Source organism: Falco rusticolus, chromosome 18 (assembly GCF_015220075.1).
Source record: "Falco rusticolus isolate bFalRus1 chromosome 18, bFalRus1.pri, whole genome shotgun sequence".
Lineage (NCBI taxonomy): Eukaryota > Metazoa > Chordata > Aves > Falconiformes > Falconidae > Falco > Falco rusticolus.
In genome coordinates this window covers 2,710,705-2,733,141 of record NC_051204.1, presented here as the reverse complement: position 1 = coordinate 2,733,141, position 22,437 = coordinate 2,710,705, and the positions used below count along the sequence as shown (strand labels likewise).

The window sequence follows — 22,437 nt, the reverse complement described above, 5'->3', positions numbered from 1 at the left end:
AGACTCAAGCCACCCTTTAAAGACTTTGCATCAGAAACAGTGTCAGAAATAGCGTGGCTCTGTGCTGACCATCCCCCTGTACTCGGCACTGTCAGGCTGCACCTCAAACGCTGGTCAGTTTTGGGCCCCTTGTGACAAGAAGGACATTGAGGTGCTGGAACGTGTCCAGAGATGGGCAACGGGGCTGGATGCACAAGTCCTGTGAGGAGCAGCTGAGAGAACTGGGGGTGTTTAGCTTGGTGGGACCTCATCAGCTACCTGAGAGGAGGTTGCAGTGAGGTGGGGTCGGTCTCCTCTCCCGAGTAACAAGTGATACGAGAGGAAACGAGTTGTGCCAGGGGAGGTTTGGTTGGATATTGGGACAAACTCCTTCATGGAAAGAGTTGTCAAGCACTGGAACAAGCTGCCCAGGGACGTGGTGGAGTCACCATCCCTGGAGGTGTTTAGAAGACGTGTAGATGTGGCACACAGGGACATGGTTTAGTGGTGGACTTGGCAGTGCTGAGTTAATGGTTGGACTCGATGATCTTAAAGGTCTTTCCCGAACTAAATGATTCTATGATTCCTACGTAGGCTGGTATCTGTTGATACGTTCTTCAGAAAGAGGAGTGGGCTGCACAGGGCTGCGCGTGGCTGCCCTCCCCAGCTGCAGGGAGCAGGGAGGGAGCTCTCTGTGCTCCCCTGTGCCTGGCTTCATGGAGCGAAGGGCACGCCACTCGTGTGGCGTCACCTCATCCCCAAGCCTGAACACCAAGCAGAAGGTCTTCTGAAGACTGTCTCACGGAAACCTTCGTGGGAGTGTTTTACAGGGTTGGGTGGGAGCTGCTTATCTCCCTCCTGGAAGCTCGGCTGTGGCAAAGTTTGTGGCTCGGTCTGTGGGTCACCAGAGCAGGGAGATGGCGAGTCCCTCAGGCTGACCTGGCACTGACAGCCCTAGTGCTGCAGGGGAGAACATCCCTCTTGGGCTCGGGTTAAAAGCACTGACCTTCTGGTCATGGGTCATGGGCAGCTCTGGTTTCCTTTGCTCCGCTGAGCCTCTTAAATAGGTGTCAATGACAATATGCTGTACACCCGTGTCTGTCCGGTACAGAGAGCTCGATGCTCCCACCAGGCCCTGTGTGGTGGGACAGGAGTGGAACCAAAGGGTGTCTGCTGCTCTCCTTTTGAGGTGATGCTTGTGCAGTTCGTGTGGCTTTTGGAGCCTTGGCCTGGCCAGGCCAGAATTCGTTCCTGGCAGATCTCATCACGGCAGTCTTCTCAGCACTAAGGATGATGCATCGCCCCTTCTGACCTGCCTGCAGACCCTAGGCACGGCGTCGAGGCTCAGATGACATCAGCCGTCTGTGCAGTATACAGCCCGAAAAAGATGAATGCACTTTCTAGTAACTCTCTTGCCTTCCTGTTAAGTGCTCGACCCACAAACTGAGATTTGCTCCTGTCCTTGTTCTTCATTATCACTATTCATTCTCATGCAAATTGCACGAGATAGTTCAGCTCTGCTTGGCAACCCTTTAACACTAAGGGTAGTCCCTTTGCCCTAGATGGTACACTCTAAGGGTACAGCTGGGACATGCTGTAATGTTACATGTTAATTATTTACTATAACCAGAAAGGAACTTTGCATCCTGTTGGAGGTGATAGATTTATGGTGGTTCCTGGTGGGCTTTGTACTGTTGATGTAGCAGGAGTAACAGCAAAGCCATCGCAATAACAGCAACACACAGGGGAAAAAAAAAAAAAAAAGTTCTGGAAAAAATTACATTAGGAAGAAATGACTGCTGAGAATTTATTTCTGGCTGGTCCCAAAGCATCATCACATCCTGAGGAATAAGCCACTAGAATAGATCTTGTGTATAATGAGTAAACAATGGTAAAGAAGCGTGAGAATATTAGGTATATTTGCATCCAGCTGTCAGAGTGTTTGTCATGAGCAGAAGTCTTGTGTTTAGGGGATTTTCCTTGAAGAACAGTGTCTGTCTTACCTTTCCTACCTGCTTAATGTTGTGTGAACTTGTGTGGTGAAGGGATACTGCCTGGAAGGTGTGTTACGCTGGCTGTACGTGCTGTCACCCGGTAACGTGCGCTTCTCCCCACACAAGTGCCGAAAGCACTTGGCTCAGGAAAAGACAGCTCTGCTGTCTGTGCCGAGAGCGGTTGCAGCTTTGCTGTATGAACAGGAATGTGAGTGACTGGATAGCAAAGCTGAAACATCTTCTGTGCGGTGGGTTGCGGCTGGCACTTTCAGGACCAGCATCAGAAATTTATGACGCTTGTCTATTACCTCCAACGTCTTCCCCTCATCAGCTGCCTCTCCGTCTTGCTGAACTGGAAACACAAGAGTGTATTTATTGACTCCCAGCTCTCTGATCTGGTGGTTATAAATCTCTGCCCTTTGGAGGTTACTGCCCCTCAATTATGAGAACCTGATCTCGCCGATTCCCAGAACTGCTCTGCAGCTATTGATCAGTTGCACTGACTCGACAGGTAAACCCGAGTGAAACATCGAGCTCAAATGTCATCCAATTCCCCTTCTGGAAGGAAAACTGGCTGGTCAGAGGGTAGCCTAAGGAATACTGGATAAATGTAGAATCTTTGGGAATGCTGCAGATTGAGAGAGCAAATAGAAGCAAGCTACTGGTCTCATTCATTGGAAAGAGAGTTGCAGCAGTTGGAGCGTGCACCTACCTATAAATCCTTTCCTTGGGAGGTACCCGACTCTCTTGAGGAAGGTGCGGTGTGAAAGGGCTCCTCCACCTCTGGGTAACCCCTGTCCTTGCTGTAGCCTTTGCCGAGGCCCACGTGGGTGGCTGTGTCCTGGCAGGCGAGCTCTGCTGCCTGGCACAGGGTGCCACTCTCATTGCTGGCATGCCCTGTGCTGCCCTGATCCTGTTCCCAGCTCAGCGGGTGGTAACGCACTGGCTTTCCTGGCAAGCAACCTGGAAGTGCCACTGCTCGGGACAGAGGCGAAGTTTAGGGAAAAAGTTTATTAAAACCATGGAGCTTGGCTCAGTGGCCAGTGTACTGTCAGCATGGGAGCGTGGGCGACGTTCTCTGCAGCTGCAGAGAAATGTTCCCCCGACACCAGGAGCAGCCAGACATTACGTATCTCACTGCGATCTTTCAGTCGTGGTTGTATGACTGGTTGCAATCGTGTCGAGGGAGGGTTCGTTTCTTTAACTCCACCAAGATTCAGAAATAAACATCTGGATCAGCTACCCAAGGGTGCGGGCTGGTGCCGAGGAGATGGGCAAAGCAAGCTCAGAGGGTAAGGCAGGACTAGTCAGGGGCTGAATGAAGGTGCGCTGGCCAAAGACAGACCAATTTATTAATGAATAGTATTTTTACACTCATAAATAGTAAAGGCAGCTTATACCAATGGAAGGGTTCCCCTCCACCATCACTGCTAGGACACCAGAGGATGTGTGCTTGCCAGGTGGGAGCAGGGCAAGGCAGGAGGGCCAGGAGCTGCCAGAACACCAGGTCTCTGGACCACACAGGGTACACAAAGGTGCTCAGCAGAGCAGGCTGCTCGGAGTATCTGGCCTCTCGCCAGGCAGGGAGAGCAGCCTTTCCTGGCCCTCATGCCCAGGGACAAGGCTGGGAGGGTTGGCATTAGCCATGCAGGGGAGAGCCATCAGGGGAGATCAGGCTTTCAATCAATATACAGAGTTTCCTCTACAGGCTACCACGTTGGCAGGACTGGCGCTGCTCTGTATTCAGCAGCTGGAACATCAGCCTGAAGCAGTAGCAAACAGGCTTTTTCTGTATGGCTACACTGTGCTGCTCCTTGTTGAACCAGGCACATAGTCAGCTGCTAGTTAAAAAGTGAGGCACCTCATAATGAGGATGCGGTGCCCCCACTGTAATGTTCATTATTGTGGGGAAAAAAAAAACAGTCAAAGTTTAGCTAAGTTGCATGTGCTGCATTGGGCTGCTGCTAACTGCCTTTCCAACACTTCAGAATTTCCCTTAAACACGCAAAAATCTGTGGAGGTTAAGTCTAAAACTTTAGATATTGAAAACTACGTATGGTTTAGGTTACTTTGTAAAGCATTTTCTTAATGCACCTCCAGCAGGTTTTTTTCTTGCCTTAGATGATTTTCTAGTTGAGCCCAGGATGAGCACACTCAGGAGTCTGACAGGTCTTCAAAGAACCCAAGGATGTTTGTTAAAGTTGTTTAATTTGGAAAAGTCACAACCATACAATGAACCGGAGCCTCAGGCCTTGCTGCCTCCCGCAATCTCTCTACCCGAGGGGGATGCTGGCTTAACCTGTGCCACAGACAGATGCAATCGGGCAGCTCTGTAGTTCTGCTGTATTGCATGGTGTGCCATGTACCCCAGAACTGCTCCAATTTCGGCCAGTGGCTCCAGCTACCCCACTCAGAGTGCCCGAGTACCAGAGAGCCCTGGCGTGAAGCGTTAGGAGCAAGGTGATAAGGCAGGAGCATGCACGTACAAGACAAGTGGTGTTGCTCTTTTCCTGTGGTCTGTGACGACCGTGTTGCAGCCCACCTGAGAAGAAGGCAAGACTGGCCTCGCAGAGGTGAGTCTGCGTGGGTCAGAGCCATCCCTTGCTGAGGGCAGGTTATACAGAGGCTCAGCACCCATACAGGAGGAATGGAGCCAGCAGCCAGCATCGTAACATCCTCATAGTTAAAAAAAAAAAAAAGAAGCCCAGTAGGACTGGCATCTCCTCCCTCACCAAAGAGAGGGACTGCGACAGGCTCCTTTGTTCCGGCAGCAGTTACCTGACATGCTGCTGAAGCTGCAGCTCTGCTGTTGGGACGATGTCTGCATTGCTGAGAACAAGTCTCACCCTGACAGATATGAGGGTCTTATCGCAAGCACAAAAGAGCCCTGTCAACTGTCAGCCGATTATCCATGTGTGTACCTGAACGCTTTTCCTGACCAAAGCAGCTCTTCATAGTTTGTTGCATACCCTAGGCTGGCCTGGAAAAATGCTTATTATATGGATTGAATCCTCACCAGATGTCTCCTTATATACACGAGCAAGAGCGGCACGGCGTGCTCCCAGCAATGCTAGTATGTGTAGCCTTTGCTGTAATGCTGCGGAGGGAGGCTCCCATGGTCTGGCAGGTAAGTGGCATTCTCATCCAGGTGAGAAAGAGGCACCGTGTCCTCCTCGCTGACCTGCCCGTCAGCCTTCGGAGTTGGCCGCTGATTATCAAGGAAAGCCAGAGAGAACAACGCTTCAGGTTCACACACAAACTTGTACACGTAGCGTTCTCCAGCCACCTGCAGGGAAGAGAGGAGACGAATGCTGCAGGCACACAGGCAGCACTAGGCAATGCTCCTCAGCAGAGAGAAGGGCTTGCAAAACCAGCTGGCTGCTCTAGCCCATTGCCCTGAGACACGCCAGAGCTGTAAACTGCTCCTTGCGCTGTCCTCCTGCTGCTCTGATCTCCCGTGGAACAGCTCCTGGGAAATGGGATGCTGCCAGCTCACTTTGTCCCAACAGCAGCAGCAGCCCCTGACCAGTCTGTAACTGTGACATAATTACACTCACAGATGTCCTCTCCAGTGCCCTGGATTGGGAAGAGACCACCCCTACTACACAGGACCAAGCCCCCAGCAGCCTTTCTCTCACCAAGTCTAGACCAATTCTATTTCCTCACAGCTGCATAAATTCCAGCTCTCCTGAGGGCAGACACGTACAGAAAAAGAAAGAAATCGCGATTCCCCTTTATTTCCCATATATAAAGCCTAGATTCAGCTCCTTTACGCTTTCCCCATTTAACCGCTGCAAAGAGAAGTGATGGGGTGATGAGCGCAGGGTGACTGGCAAGGCAAGCCTGCCAGAGCTGGAGAGATCCCCATCTCTGCAAGAGAAGCATCACTAAAGGCACAAAAAACTCCGTCTGCTTTGCAAACTGACCTTCTGCATGATGCCTTTCTCGTAATAGTAGCGAAGGGATCGGCTCAGCTTGTCGTAGTTCATGGCCGGACGGTTCTTTTGGATACCCCACAGCCTGGCTACCTGTAGAATAAAACATCAAAGTGCACAAATTTCTGTGAACCCAGCCCAAGGGCAAAAGAACATTATCCAGCTGATTCTCTTTTGAGAAGCAAACATTTACAATGCTTGAATAATAGACTCACACAACAATTATTTAGCAGCTTTTAAACAGGAAGAGTAGAACTCAAACTGAAGCATCCTGTATCACAGAGAAGCATTCCCCTCACCACTACAGAGCTCATTTGCTGTCACCACTTCTCACTCTCTGGTACTCTGAAAGCTTGAGGATGTTGAAGGACTGCTTCATCCTCTGCTACTCTTTATCTTCAAGGATCACATGTTTACCAGGAGCCAAAGTGCAAGGGAACACCTCCACGGGAAGACCCATGTGCCTTTCTTCCTCCTACTACATGATTTTCAGCTTTGTCTATGAGACTCGGAAGTCTGTTGTAAGCACGTCAGCCCACCAAAACAACTCACCTGCGCTGAAAGTGCCCATAAAGGTTAATATGTAGCAAGAACAGTGCTAAACGCAGCTCTAATCGGAGCAAGACATGAGCAGATATTACAGACCCATCTCCCAGCTATTGTCAGATTTTACTGGGGTTTTTTGGAACACGGCAGCATTCGAAATTACACTTTAGTTAATGGAATTTTGATATAAAAATATATTTAGACTGGGATATATTTTCTTCCAGATTTTTAGGAAAACTGCCATCAGTGGGGTTCAAAACTCCAAACCTCAATGTCAACCTGGAGTACGGAGTGTGGTAAGACAGCACAGGTCACTGCAAGCTTAAGAGTAAAGCATCTGGGGAAGTGGAGGCAGTGGGCAATTTGACTCACTGCATTGCTGAGGCTCTAAACTTACAAACAGCCTTTCTTAAACCTGGTATTTGTGTCACCCAAGTGTTTTGACCTCTTTAAAAACCCTGGCTTGCTGCAGGGTCTGGCAAGTACCGCTGGTAGGCAGGAGCCTTCACAGGGCAGAGAAAAAGCCACTTGGGAATGAATTTGTAGCCTCAGAAACAGCCTGTAGAGAAGCGAAATAGTTTCACCTCTTCTGGCTCAATGAGCTTGAACTCCATCCCTCTGCCAGTCCAGGCAATGAAGTGGGAATTGGTTGGATCGTCCAGTAAAGCTACAAGAAATTGCCAGAGCTGGAGAGATCCCCGTCTCTGGTGTGCAGACCCTTCCCGGTTCCCTCCAGCTTTCTGCTTCTTGCCTCTTGCTGAGAAGAACACACAAGGTGTTCCTAAGGGTAACAGTGCAAAAACAGCTGGGAAAAAAAAAAACAAAAAAACAAAAAAACAAAAAAAGCACACATTTCACAATTCTTTACCTGGAATATTTAAGTTCATATAGAATAGAGTGGCCAATTCACCAGCAGCTCTTCCAAGAGCAGCTCCGATGAACCTCACAATTATGCTACTTATGCTAGAAGGCCTATTTGCTGCTAAAAAAGCTCAAGAAACAGGATCCCAAAAAGCCAGGTATGAACCACTAACACACCTACAAGAACACGATGTAACAAACTACGCGGACAGCGGCCAAGCGGCTAGCAAAGATGCTGGATAACCCCATCTTACACCCAAACTGCAAGCCATTCTTTCTCTGACCTTCACAACTTTCTGGAACGACACAGACATCATCAGTAAAGCAGCTCATCGGCTTGTCGTACCTGCAGGCTGCAAGAGAAAGCAACACAGGCAGTTGTAGGCAAAGAAGACAGGGCAGCATCAAGGGCAGTGCAGGGACAAGATGACAGGCACCGAGCTTCTTACCTGACGGATCTTCTGTATTTGAATGGCTTGAATAACTCTCAACATTTGCGTACGTGTGATAGCCAGGAACATCTATGGAACAATTAACAAACTCATTTAATTAAAAGCACAGGAGGCGGAACAATCTTGTTCTCCAGAGGTGGATAGGCAAGTGCAGCCATCTAACCAACTTAGCGCCCTCCTAAAGCATTAGTGGCAGACTGGCAACTTGTTATGTCTCACCCATCCCACCACAACTTTTGCCTTCATTATGCTTCCCATTGTTAATTACAATAGTAAATTTCGGTGGTACTAACACACGACATCCTTCAGAGTAGCCAGGATAGCCCGTCAGTCACCTATACACTCTGAACACAAAACCTTGGACGAGAGGCTAAATTTGTGTGCTGCCTCTGCCTACTCCTAGTTGAAGATAACTATGCACTCTGCTACTCATTTCGTGGGTGAGAAGGAAAAGGCATTGCATTTTTCCAGGGGTACTATGATGATATTAATGAAGAACAGCAGCATCTGAATGTTTACTGCAGACAGCATCTCACAAATGTCATTTCAGATATCCCGAGTCTCCCTGGCTTTTTCGCATCATGATGGGGCATTGTCACAAACAGTTGAGAAAACATAAAGGAAAAAAATAACTTGATTTAAAAATAAGCAGAAAGTCTTTTCCTAATCTCTCTGCAGTGCATATTGCTGCCTGGGCACTACAATTTATCTCTTCTGAATCATGTGTTTTCTGAATCAAAGCTATTTTCTGTTCACAGCCGAGATGGAAGCTGTAACCAGGAGCTTTGGAAAGATTTACCTTACATCTCCCTCACACTCCTGTGCTAAGGGCAGAAGGGTACTCTGAGCTGACACACTGTGTATTATTACAATCGTAAACTACTCGCACAGAAAGCATTCTTCTGGGTTTGCACATTTTCCTCCCCTGTCTGGCCAGAAGGACCCAGTGAAAGTGTAACACCAGCACAGCCACAGCGATGATTCTATACCCTCAAAGGAGCTTTTTATTTATGCATTTATTTCTGCTAAATACTGCAACAATTCAAAATGTCCATTAAAATACCCAGAAACCAGAAGTAACATTCCCTCTAGCAGAGTGTACTGTGAGGTCAGGGTAGCAAGTCTTTGGACAGATCTGCTGAAAAAATAAGATTTCTCCCTTGTGGAAAAATAAGAGGATTGCCTGATCAATCTGGTATCTAGAGAGCTATTTTTGGAAATATAAATTATTTTCTCTTGTGATGCTCTGCCCCGTTTCTATGGGAAGTAGCAGGTGGAGGCTGGCACGGCAAGAGACACGGAGCAGCACAGTGCACGTGGCTGAGCCAAGGCAGACCGGGCTCCCTGCTTATCCCGGTCCTTGGAATTGTCCGGTTTATTGTTAGCCACTCACGTCTCTTTAGACCGTTTCAGACTTTTAGATCCGTTTGTCAGGCCAAAGCTGGTTTATCTTGCATGGTAAGCTCTGAAATGGGGCACCAGTTTCCAGCGGGTGTCAGCTGCTGGGGCCAGACCTCCGCCGTGATGGTGACACCCACTGGAGCTGGCAGAGCTGCATCTTTCTCTCCATTTTGTGAATTAAATTCTTCAGCCTCCCAGCAGGGAAAAGGCACAGGGCCAGGCAGTGTCACGAGCTGCAGCTCAGGGCTGTGCCTTACGATCCCCACGCCAGAGCAGCTTTCCTCTGCCACTGCTCGCAGATCCCCTCCTTGCTGCAGGGATCCGAGACAGTTTTTCTGTACCAGCTCCAAGATACTTAATTCCTTCCTTTCTGCTGCTATTTACAGAATGTTCTCAGTATAATTTCTTCAAAGCTGACCTCACTTCTCTCCCTTTCTATGACCTACCAGCTCAACACACCCCTGAAGACAAAAACTCCCCCTGAGAGAACTTTTCTCCATTTCTGATAGTGCAAGCGGGCTAATTATGAATTTTGAGTCTCCCCAGCGGCTATTTTATTTCCTTGGAGAACAAATGCATGCCTTTAATCCAGCCTGGCTGGGTTTAACATCACCTTCTAGCTCCTGTATCTGGTTAAAGCTTTCCACTATCTCCCAGAAAATCCTTCTTGGAACACAGTACAGAAGGTGAATGTCCCAGCCTTTTCTTGGATGCAGTCAACAGACAGAGCCGTTTCCTGCTACACAGCCAGTTTTCCAGGAGCACACACACTCCTGAAGATGAGGCAGCATTGTGTCAAAGCCCAAGAAGTGGTGGATGTGTGATTGCTCACCCCCAGCATCTGCAATCGGAGCTAGCGCTGCCTACCTGCGTCGTACACGTAGTCCACCTGCTCCTGCTTGACCACCTCAGCTGCTGGGTACTGACAGCTGCTGCCTGCCTGGCCGGCTTGCTCGTACTGCGGGTCCTGGTACTCCTGCTTGAAGCCCTGATGAGGGTACTGGAGGCAGGGCTCGGACAGCTGGTGCTGGTAGGTGCTGGGGTCTTCCTGGGCCAGGCTCTGGGAAGAGGGGAAGGAACAGCCCATCTCCGCAGGCGACTGGTACACAGAGCTAGGAGAGGGGAGAGGACATGGGATGGCAGCTTGCTTGGCCCCCCGATCTTGGCCCTGGTGCAGGGCTGCTTGGGGGGGACAGAAACTGCCTCAACCCCAGGCTCTTTAGTAGGGCTGTAGGAGCTGCACGCATCGCCGGGGCAAGGAAGGGACGCCAATGCCAGATGTTTCCAAGGGCAGCAACGCAGCCCATCACCCACAGAACCCGACAGGCTTAAGGTTATAGCCTCCTCCTTCAAACCCTAGGCAGCAGCGGTGGGTCCGCTTTGGACCCCATCCCACTTTGGATGGGACGGGGGGGTCTTGTGGTTGGTGTAAACCGAGCGCTTTAATCTGGATGCTGCAGCCCCCCGCCCCGACTCACCCGGCAGGGCAATCCTTGCCAGTGACTGCCCCCTCCTCCCAGTAACTCACCTGTGGTCATTGTGGTACCCACAGCTGGAGGGGGGGTGGGGTGGCCCCGGAGGGGTCAAGAAGCTCCTGTCCTGTCTAGGGAACTGCTGGAGCGGTGACTGTATCGGGGTTCCTGGGTCAGGGGACTCAACGCCAACTTGGCTGGGTTGATCATAGGCACTGGGACAGTCAAACAGAGAGTGGAGCGTTATCGTTCTCCGAGAAGGACCGGTGGCAGCACCTGGGGAGGACGTGTCACAGGCAGACACGCTGTCCCTCTGCACAGCCACCTGGGCCAGAAAACTCCCAGCATCAACTCCTGCCTTCCCGAGCATCGCTTGCCCCTGCGCACAACAGCAATGACCCGAAAATGGGAGAAGGTGGTGATAGAAAGCTTAGAAATCACTGGACTAATAGGATACGGAAAACTCAGAATAATTAAAATTCTCTTTGCATGTACAAAGAGGAGCTTCACAGGTGACTTTGCAAGTTAGGCCCGGTCCTGGGGCCCGCTGTACTGGTAAGGTGGGGCTGGGATGCTCCTGTGCTGATAAGACGACACCGGTATGTGAACGTCTGTGCCCTGAGCCAGGAAAACTGGGTCTGTCCTGGGTTTTGGTTGGGAAGGAACTGGGGACACGACTGAGTCTGCACGAAGAGGGAAGGTGACAAGAGGGAGACTCCTAAGCCTTCATCCTCGGCGACTCCCATGATCCGCACCAGGAGAGAGTGTGCAAGCGCAAATGGGAAGAAACTTCTGTTAATGACTTCTTGGTAGACTAATTACCCTAACCCAACCTATTCTCGGGCATCGATGGAATATGTATGAATGTAAACTTTAAATCGCACGTGCACAAAGAAGTGGGGCAGCGGGTGCTTTTGGAATTATCCACCCTGATGCCCGCCGGTGAATGAAACACTCTGCTTTATAACCTACCCTGAGTTATAAAGTTTAATTCCGCATGGCAGTGTCAGTACTGCAGAAGCTGTACGGTAACTCAGGCAAGCAGCCAGGACTGTGGGCGACGGTGCTGGGGAGCAACTTGCCAGGACAGATTTTGGAAAGCAATGCGGGGAGAGAGGCACGTGACAGATGCCAAGACTGCTCTCAGCATCAGGACAGCTGAGGAACAGCACTGGGAGAAGAAATAAAGGGGCAAGCCCAGACCCCTGACCTACTCTACATGGGTCTGGGCTAACCAGTGCCGTAAACACCGGCTGAGCGAGCTGCCCTGAGCTGACCCACCGGCTCATGGGCATCGCAGCAGCCAGACCGGTTCGTTGTTGTAATTATTAGATAACGCAGTAGCACTTGGTTTCATAACAGCTTCTGCCCCCTCCCCTTCCCCCATGTAAGCTGTTACCTGGTGTAAAGGCACTGCTCGCCATTGTGGTACTGGGATGGCTGCTCATGGTTGCAGGACAGTGTGAGGTCCGAGGAGGGACTCTGTGGCTCCTTTTTAATCTTAGCAGGAGGACTGTGAAAAGCTACTGTGGGAGAGAAATGAAAGGTCAAGTTGACGGTTTTTTCTGGTTTACGGAGAGGCAATTTTATCAGCCAGTGAAGCCAGCAGAGATGCCACCACCTCGTCCTTGCTCTGCTGGCTCCGAGAGAAACCAAATACCAACACACCCAAGTTCACAGGACCTCCCTGAGCTCTGCCCTTGATTTAGTAATGTTTGTATGCTACATCGACCTTAAGAGCAAATCTTAAGGTAGTGTTAACATGCTCTGTGATAATCCAGAGCGCTTTGAAAAGGATTTAGAGTGGGTATTTCCTTAAGCTGTTCAGGGCTGGGACAGACGTTTCCTGTTGTAGCATGCACATACCCTTATTTTTCAACACATAAAAGCAAAGTTTTGATTTGCATCAGGTAAAATATTCTTTCCCTGACATACCTGGTAAGCATGTCTTGTGAGTAACATTACCATGTAGCACTGTGTTAAGTTGTCACACACTAATATGATGACACATTGCAGATTTCCTGATAGTATCATTTGTCCTGTAGGACAGTAAATGTAAGATTTTTGTACAAACAGCTGCAAAAGCTGAAGGTTTTCTGTGGGAAATGCTGTTATATGTATTGCATATCGTTACAGGCTGTCCTCAGGCTAACTTGCTCACACCTTACACAAGTAAGTGTTTTCTCAGGCACCTAAACTGCCTTAGGTAGCTACAATCCCTTTCCCAAAGGAACAGCATCGGTGGTAAAGCACAGTCCAAAGCAGAAGTCTGACTTCCAAGTCCTTGCTTTTGCTACTATATACCCCAAATTTCGATGAGCAGCTTGCAGTCCTCCCAGTAGCCTCCCTTTGAAATATCTGATTTCATTAATTAGACCAGGTTTATACTTTAGCCCTCAGGAAGGCAGCCAGGGTCTCCTACAGGGTATTGCGATTGCTGGACGGGAGGCTGCTGCGCTGGCACTCGGCAGCTACCTGTAGAATCTCAAAATGCAGCTTTTCCTTCGTTGAATTTCGATGCTAATAGTCCAAGACCCCTGAACGTGGAACTGGGGGAATCTCACACAACACCTCTGCTCGTCCAAAACACCAGTGAGAGTCTAGGAAAAAAGTAAAAAGGTTCTTTTTCATTTTCAGTGCGCTGGCCCGATGTAGACAAGGAGGGATATTTCTGGCCTGGTTAGAATGTCAGGAATAACAAGTGTGGGTTGCAGTTTACAGCACGAGGAAGTAGGATGTGGGTACTGTTACTCCTTATGCTTAATTAAATCCAGCAGGAGCAAAATCCTTCACTAGCTCCTCAGAAAAGCTTATCCTGGCTGAAGGACACTGTGAGCATCTTCTGCCTTTGCCCCTGGGCTCTGCTGCTGCAGGAGGTCGCTGCCACTTAGGAAGGAAAGAAAAGACACCCCAGAGAGGTACATAGGTCTAGGTTTCTTTTTCAAACAAGAGAAGGATCTGCCCCCCAAAACAAAACTAAGCTTTTCATAAGGCTGCCTGCAGTCCTTTGCCAGGTTACTCCCAGCTCCTCAAGCTGACATGATGCTGCTGACAAAGCCTGGGATGTTCAGAGCTGCGATTGTCATTTCAAGGATGGAAAGTAACAACCTGATCTGTTAATACCTCATCTTTTTGCTGAGTTTATATCAGGACTGACCTGAACTGTACGTGCACCAGCCACCCTCAAGCCAGTTCTCCCTCACATAAAGGGCTAATTGTGCCTTCAGACAGCTCTCCAAAGGGCTGGAGAAAGGGCTGCTGCTGCCTCTCACCACAGGACATTAAGGCCACTTTCTATTGCGAACATCTCTCCCCAAAAATCGTTTCTCATCAAGAGGGGGGCAAAACCCCTTCAAACCTGACTCCTTTCGCCTGCCTTCGGTTTCAGCCTACACCAAAAAAAGCCCATCTTCACATCATGCCAGCACCCACAGGGATCCAAACAGCTTGACAGAATAAATGAAAATAAATCTAATCTGTAAAATGCCAGAGCCTCCGATGGCTTCTGGCCCCTACCCCCTTCTAGAGGACAACCGGCTCCCCCAGCCAGCCCTGGGGCTGCTGTCAATCGTGGCAGAGGGGTCCCTGTCCAAACCGATGGCAGGTGCTGGCTGACCCAGCATCCTGGGATGGATTCAGTACCCCAGGCATGATGCTCCTGCATCTGTGCAAACACCCCCAGCCCAGAAAAGGCTCAAAAGAGAAAAAGGTCTTTCTATGCCTGGGGCACCCACTTCCCTTCTGCCTGTCTGTAGCAGCTCTTTTCGATGTCTGGAGTAAACATATATAGAACCCATCTAAAAATGCTGATGTGTCGGCTGAGTCTCAGGGGGAAAAAAAAAATAAAATTGCTCTGTCCATTACACTGAACTCCATTGAAGTTTCAAGAAGCGAGATGCGCTAGGAGCAGCCAATTCTTTCCGGCCTTGAATTGCTGCAACAGGCTATCGCATTACAACTGGCTCATTCATTCATTCATTCATTCTGAGCGAAACATGGGACCAGACCTCTCCTTGGTTCTAGGTCAAAAAGAGGAAGAAACAAGATATATGACTCAGAGAGCAAGCCCAGCTGTGCTGCAGGGCCAAGTCCAGGGAAAGGAGGTAGGCAAGAGCAACCAGTACAAGCCCTTCGGTTTAGTTTTCATGGGGAAAACTGCCCTGGGCAGAGGGATATCAGTGTAGGAAGGTCACCAAAGTTGACTGCACCAGCTTTAACTGGAGATCTCTGCACTCAGTTAGCTGCTAGGACATATATGTGCCCAGGGAACGGTCAGGCATCCTCCTGTAGCCTTGGCGTGCCTGTCAGGAGTCAGGCTCAGCGTTCCTGCGGCTGCTTGCAACAGAGCTGTTCAGAATAGTCAATATTCACTTCAGGCATGTGGTCTTATCCCAGCATCAGCTTCCAAACAAAACGGTGGCATACTGGGAGGGCCAGCTGAAGAGGGAAGCAGGAAGAGCTGGATGGCCACTGTGCAGAGGGTTCCTACGCGTACGCTTGCACCTGAGCAACGCTCAGCTCCTTCATCTGTAAGAGGCTTTGACCCGTTCTCAGAGCAAACATCCACATTACTGTTTGTACGCTCCCACAGGTGATCTGTTCGCTGGGCAGTTCCTAAGAACAGAGGGCAAGCAGCCCAGACAGCATCTCTGGGACACCGTGCCCTCACATTGGGGCAGGCAGCAGGCAGGACCATCACCTCACAGAGGCCATGCTGGCAGCGGGTGCTCAGCCAGAGGCTCCGCAAGTGAGCAGAGCCCCCAGAAAGCACCTGCAAGAGACACAGCACCCTTAATTCCACATACAGTCCCATTTCTTTTGCTTTGGGAGGAGCAATAGCAGAAATTTTACCTTTCATTGTCACCATAGTGCACTTTCTCAGCTGTTCAGGGGTGCCTAATTACTCACCCGTACACCAACTAAAACACATTTCTGTTGACATCACTCTGCATAAGGGACCACGGTAGTTAGCACCACAAAAAGACATTTTTGCATTGCCCAGATGTGGCCAGCTGGCCTGGTTTGTTTGTCCCCATCACACCAACGCAGAACTAAAATGAGCCTCCGTGTCTGTGTGGTGTGTTACATTTCATGTGTTTCTTCAGCTTAAGTGTATCCTGCCCTTCTCCTGTGAGATGTGTGATCACCTCCACGATACTTACAGTTTTCTGAATGTAAGTCAGGCACAAATTGCTCATCACTGTCTGGAACCTGAGCTGCCAGGGGAGGGAGAGAAGAAGGGGGGCAGGGAAAGAGAGAGAGGAGAATTAGATTTGGCACTCTGTATGATATAATTAACAGCAAGGTAGAAATAAACCCAGGCAGGAAAGATCTGAGCTTTTTGCTGGGATGCACTTTAGCGACTATGGATAGTTTCCCTTTGGGATTAATGAATACAGTTCTTCTGCCTGCAGATTTACCCCTTAACAGCCTGCTGGTTTCTTTCTCCCTGACCTTGGAAATTAGGACAACAGCAAATTTATTAGCTCAGGGTTCACAGTTTTCATTAGAAACACAATATGCAGGGATTGTTCAGAAACAACTACTAACTGATCAGTTTGGAAAGGCTATGCCAAAGCGTGAGCACAACAGAAAACACCTATACCTTCATAGACAATTTTTTCAGAAGCTCCAGAAAAATCAAACAACTTGGTACTAGTGGAATAGGCTACAATTTGTAAATCAGCAGAATGAAAACATTTTAGAAGAAAAAAAAAAAATTCAAACTATCTGGTAGCAGGAGAGGGAAATGGTTAACAGTGCCTTGCACGTCTGTAAGTGTGATTTTGCAAATTTGAGGCAGTGCTGGTGTAACAGCAAAAACCTGCTCTTTCCCCGCAGATTGGTGCAGTAAAGTTTTTTATTATTATTATTATTATTTGTTTCTGGGCATCTGCCCTGTGGCCAGCATTGTTAGTACAACTCCAAGAATAACAGTGAGGTCTGAGATACTTGAATATCTCCAAGATGGTCTAATTAAACACATCTGAAAATCTGCTGAGGCCTCGTTCACGTTGGAACAGCCCACCTCACCGGAACAAGATGCTGCTCAATGTGGTAAGCAGTAAAATAGTTAAAAAGCAGTTAAAATAGTAAAATTAGCAAAGAAGATTCAGGCTTAGTGCTTCTTTTAGACAAACTGATGGGGCTTACTCCTACTTTATATATAAATACATATATATAAGTTGATGCCTCTTCACCAGTCAGGGAGTCACATTTATTCTGATTTATGTGAAAGACTAGAATTCCAAAAAGCTGTAAAGCCCACAGGGATATAATTTCCCACATGGCAATGAGGATTAAATTAAAAATGGAAGTGCTAGAAGAGTTTTTCACTATGTGCTTCACAGTATGTTTCATCACTTCCTGGAGTAAATATTGATTTTAAATTAAGACAAAGACTGGCAGCTGTGCTGTCCCTTATGGCATCATTTGTGCCAATTCCTCATCTGCCTTTCCTGGTCTCCAGCTTCAACCAGTCCGTCCGTGGATCACCTGCCACAGCCTGGCCTCAGCCCATGCCTGAACTGCAACAATGCCATTGCAAAATGGATAATAAATATATAATAAACCAACGAAATGGCACAGTGGAAGAAAAAAGAATTTCAATGTCCTTCTTCACCCACAGGTTGACCCAGCGAGGTACACAGGTGTGTCCTTGAGAGATTATTCCGACATACAAAATCAAACGTTACAGTAGCCTGTAGTGCCATTATGCTAAAATTCCTGCATTGAGACAGTGTATAGGTAATTAGTGCTTTTCTGATTTCACAGAGGAACCAGCTACATAGTCTCCTCCAGCTCCCGCTTCCCTCATTTGCTGAGAAAAGCTTTAATTGGCATTGCCCTCGTGCTGAATGAACAATTCATTCGGATCCCCACCACCACCCCATAACTACAACTGTGCTCCCGCCCCCATCGCACGGGCCGGTTGGTGACCCCCGTCCCTTCGCAGGATGGAATGCTGCTCCTGGACAGCCTGCACACAAGCTTGTGTCGAAGCACACATCACATCCACATCCTTAAGCGACAGGACACCAAACCAGGACAAAAGTCGATGTGGCAGATTCCTCCCCGACGGCAGCATCTGCATTTATTTACAAATACTTTTGCATTCTTCTCTCCCCCAGGAAGAAGAGGTGTTAAGGAAGGAAAAGCAGTACACCCACACACCCCCCTGATGTCAGCAAGACACCGCTGATCAGAATTTAGCCTGTATTTTAACACGCAGCTATTTTTTCTCCGTTACTCAGAGCCATGGTCTCAGTCCATCTCCTAGAGTGGTCCCTCCATCCCCCAGCGACTAAACACACAGAGCTGAGCCGAGCTTTTGGGGGTGCCCTGGGAGAAAGTGTGGGGAGCACTTTCCCCATAGCACATGTGTTGAAACACTTATTACTTCTAACAGTTATTTATGGCCCTTTTAGTGCCGGGGAGGGAAAACTTGCAGCAGATTATTTCACAAAAATCACGAACTTGTGGAGAGAACTGCTGCTGCTAGTACGTAACAGGCAAACCCAAAGCTTGCTCTCCCTTGGCTCTAAAGCAAAGGTGATGGAGTCAGAGTAGAAGGACACGAGGAATGGAAGCCCTAATCTCAGTCACTTGAAGCCAAGAGAGACAAGACATGCCAAAAATAAACCGTAGGGAATAACTCTGCATGAACAGGCAGCGGATTAGAATGGAATGAACCAAGCTCTTTGCCCTGCGATTGCTGTTCCTTAAAGTAACCTGTATGACAAGAACCTGGAAATATAAATGATAAAAGGCAGGGAACAGGAAAAAAAAAAACAGCCTACAAAATTCATTTTATGAATTATCTTTACAAAGCAACGTTGTGATAGAAGGAATAGCGGGGATCACGTCGTGTGAACTGGGTTGGGCTCTCACAGTGTGCTGCCTGGAGTCGATGGCATCGGTGACCATCTCATGGAGAGAATTTCATAGCAGAAGCAAGAGACTACAGAAAGGGTGTGAAATGAAGGGCATGGCTGGAGCGAGAGCATGCAGCCTCACTACTACTGGACAGCGATGCTTTTGCAGACAGCTACAGTCCTACGCTAGAAGGCTAAAGAAAGTTGAAATTTTTATATTGCATTATCTACTTCGGAGAGTTGCAATACAGATAGACATTTTCTTGTTCTCCCCAATCCAGCATCTATACTTAAAATAACTGGGATACCCAATCAGACATTTAAAGACCAACCCCTGGCTTATTGTAGCCATGCAGACTGCACGCAGCAGCATTTCCCACACCTCTTTCAAGATCTAGAGCACCGTAACTAAAGCTTGCTAAGGTTACGCAGCGAAGGGCATCCCTCTCCTTGCAGTCCTCACAGATCACCAACTACCTGCCCAACTTCTGTCCAAGGAAGCTTTTTGTTTCCCCGAATGCCAAATAATTTTATAAATTATATGGCTTGCAATTAGTTCCATAGAGTTATCAACTGCCAGCTTCACATCATTGCATTCTAACAGATTCTGATTAAAAAAAACAGCATAGAAGAAAATTTTGGATTGCTAGTAACAAGACCTAGGATTTTTCAGCATCTGTTTCTTTTAAGAGTCATCTATATGCAGACATTATTATTTTACCCTGCAAAGGAGAAATCAGGTGTTAATTAACACTGTTAAAAATATTCTAAAAAGCTAACAAAGAGATTGCCCTGTGAATGAAACCACAACAATATATAGAGGCACACACACATGCAGATACAGATGTATATGTGGTTTAAATTTGTTAACGTTTTTCATATGGCTGATTGTGAATTTGTATTTCCAGTTTGCTTCCTTCCCAGGTTTGTTTCTCTTTTACTTCAAAAGTAACACCAAGAACTGTGAATAAAATAAAATTTCTTAACTGGATGTGGTAGAGGCAGAGAATAAATAACATATTACATATTTTCCCTTCCTTTTTCTTCTGCATTGTTCATTTAAGAAGGTACTCTCAAGTTTTCAGTTGCCTTCATCTTGTGAAGAAATGCTAACGTATAGACACATACAAGATATTAATGACATAAAATATTTCCACCATTCAGCAAAATAATTTCATATATGGGGAACTAGTTTCTCCCACAGTGTGGAATATTCAAACATGCATTGAAATTCCCCAAAATTTCACTTGGACTCTGACTAGATGCTATAAGCTGTGGCAAAAATATACCTGCCTATATTCTAGGGCTTGCATTATCATTTACTAATCACGTATAACAGCAGATTACCTCTTTCTATACACTGCTGAGACCACAGGCAACCTTCCCTCCACCCCAGTGCGCTTACAAATTCATTCTATGAACACTCTGCTACTGACAAACATATAGTAAGAGATTTCTGCAAAACCTTTGGATGAGTGAGATAAAAAAAATATTCAACACTAGGAAGCCTAAAATTGAAACGCTACCAGAAATCAATTTCAAGGCAAACTTATCAACAGCTCGAGGTTTTTGAGGATTTAAGAGAAACCAGCCTCAACTATGTGTGTACATTCAGCAGGTCTATTAGCCGACCAGTAATTAATACCTATTTTTACCTATTTTTCAGCTCTGATGTACAATACCAGAGTGTTTCAGCCCTGGAACAGCCCCCAGGTAATTCTTTTTGCATCCTGACCATCACGCTCCTGATCAACATCATTTCAAGTCTGAAATGGACACAAGGCATTTGATATTTTTCCCCCCCTAATTGTCTTATTGCAATATAACTTTTTGAAGGCTTTAAAAAAAAAGAAATAATTGTTTGACAGGATTGTCCTTCACTTGTGGTAAAGTTAGGGAAATAGCTCTGCTCAAAGTGCCATGCGTATTTTTATGTCATCATTATTAAGTACCTACATCACAGTAAGTGCTTTTATATTTATCAAGAGTCTGTACTTGAGGATGTGTTTTGAATTTTCTAGAAAATGGATCATTTGTGATAGTAGAATCAGAACAAATTCCCCATGCTGTTAAAAGATGGTTTCACTTGGAATTAACAGGACTCCCTGGGATTTGAATTTTCCCTCTTCTTTGAAGGCAAACCAATTCAGACACCAAACTGAACAGCGTGTAAATTCCACAGGAAGGTCCCTTCAAAGAATTATCTTAGGGAAAAAAAAAAAAAAAGAGTTGAGAAGCGCTTCGCTCCTGGAATTAAAGGAATAGGGGTTTTTTGTTTGCTTAAAAAAATATCAACGTTCTGGCAACCAGCAAAGATAAGTGACAAATCAGCGTTAACACCGAACCAGTTACAAGTAGCCTGAACGGAAAACTGTAACCAGGAAAGCGGCCAACAGCCCGGCCCGTACATAGGGAAATGCCCCGCACAAATGTGCCATTTAGGCTGCGCCGCCCCGGGCCCGGGTGGCGCCTCGGGACCCACCCCCCCACCCCCGTCTGGGGGGGGTCAAACAAAACCCAGGGGGCACGGGTAGCCGAAGAACGGGGGGCAGGGGGGGAAGGGGGGGCAGGAGCCTACCTTCTGTCAGCCAGGCCTCCTGCAGCCGGCTCAGGACCTGGAGGAGCTCTGCGTGATAAGCGAGAGGCTTCCTCAGTGGAGCGCCGGGGGGGGTCAGCGGGACGCCCCAGCGCCGGGGCGGGGCGGGGGGGGGGGAGCGGGAGGGCCGGCGCCGGGAAGGGGGGGGTCGTGGTGGATCGGCGGGACGCTCCGGCACCGGGAAGGGGGAGGGGGGGGATATCAGCGGGACACCCCGGCACCGGGAAAAAAAGGCGGGGTGGGGGAGTGGGGAGGCGGAGGGGGTGTCAGCGGGACGCCCCGGCACCGGGAGGGGGGAGGATAGATGGGTGGGACGCTCCGGCGCCGGGAAGGGTGGTGGTGATGTTGTCACCAGGACGCCCCGGCGCCGGGAAGTGTGTGTGGGGGGATCAGCGGGACACCCCAGCACCGGGAAGGGGGACGGCCGGGACGGGGAGGCGGGGGCGAGACCCCGGTCCCTGCCCCGAAGCCCGCAGCACCCCCATCCCTCCCTGCCCCCCGCCCCGCCTTACCTTCCGAGCCCTGCGCCGGGGGCAAGCCCGGGGTCCCGGGTCTCTTCCTAGCGCCCATGGGAGCTTGGCCACCGGGGGCCGCCTGGCCCGGAGGCTGCTGCGGGAGGAGCCGATTAGCGCGGGGTCCCCGGCCGGGGCGGGCCCAGCCCGGAGCCCCCCGCCCGCCGGGGCCGCCGCTCACCTGCGGGAGCACGAAGGGTACCTGCTGGTCCGGGAAGCCCTTCATCCCGCCGCCGGGCGCTGCCTCTCGGCTGCCACCTGCGGGGGACACAGCGGGGGGGGTCGCGGCGGGCCGGCTCCCACCTGCCGGGGCCAGCGGCCACCACGGGACACCCCGCCCCCGCCCCCGGCGCTCTCGCCGCCCGGCACGGGCTGCGAGCTCCCAAACTGGGGATATGGGCCGGAGTGATGCGAGCCGAGCCGAGCCGAGCCCCCGGCCCGGGACAGCGGCCCCGACCCGCACCGGCGGCGCGTGGCCCACGCGGAGCCCGGCGCGACCCCGCCCCTCCCGGGGGCGGCCGCCCATTGGCCCATCGCCCCGCTCACCGCCCCGCTCGCCCGCTCCTTTGTTTCATCGAATTTTTTTTGTGAATGAAGCTCCGGGCTGGGCCACGCCCGCCAATCCCGGCTCCTTCTGGCTCTCACCCAGTGAGAGGTGGGAGGGGCTTTCTCCTTCAGGGCCAATCGGATCGCAGCACTCGGGGCTTCATTCAAGGACGGAGCTCCCATTCATAAAAAAACCCTCCCGAAGTTCATTCATGAAAGGCTGCAGGGGCGCGCCGGGCCCGCCTGGCTGCGCGACCGCCGGGGCTCCC

The 22,437-nt window shown here is 49.4% G+C and overlaps 1 protein-coding gene across 3 annotated transcripts; it reads right to left on the bottom strand.

The window, feature by feature from the left end:
* Positions 1-4,162: 4,162 nt before the first annotated feature.
* ETV4 (ETS variant transcription factor 4) lies at positions 4,163-22,048 on the bottom strand. Of its 3 annotated transcripts, XM_037411070.1 has the most exons (12): positions 21,804-22,048; positions 21,623-21,719; positions 21,093-21,140; positions 15,803-15,856; positions 12,040-12,166; positions 10,697-10,855; positions 10,036-10,280; positions 7,765-7,836; positions 7,600-7,668; positions 7,039-7,259; positions 5,900-6,001; positions 4,163-5,259 (listed from the first exon to the last, which is right to left on the bottom strand). In XM_037411070.1, the coding sequence occupies exons 1-12, from the start codon at positions 21,846-21,848 to the stop codon at positions 5,044-5,046; spliced, it is 1,455 nt and encodes a 484-aa protein (XP_037266967.1). In that variant the 5' UTR covers positions 21,849-22,048; the 3' UTR covers positions 4,163-5,043. The 3 variants fall into 3 exon arrangements, with proteins under 3 accessions (XP_037266967.1, XP_037266966.1, XP_037266968.1); XM_037411069.1 differs by having other exon boundaries at positions 7,600-7,836; XM_037411071.1 differs by having other exon boundaries at positions 7,039-7,121; positions 7,600-7,836.
* Positions 22,049-22,437: the final 389 nt, after the last annotated feature.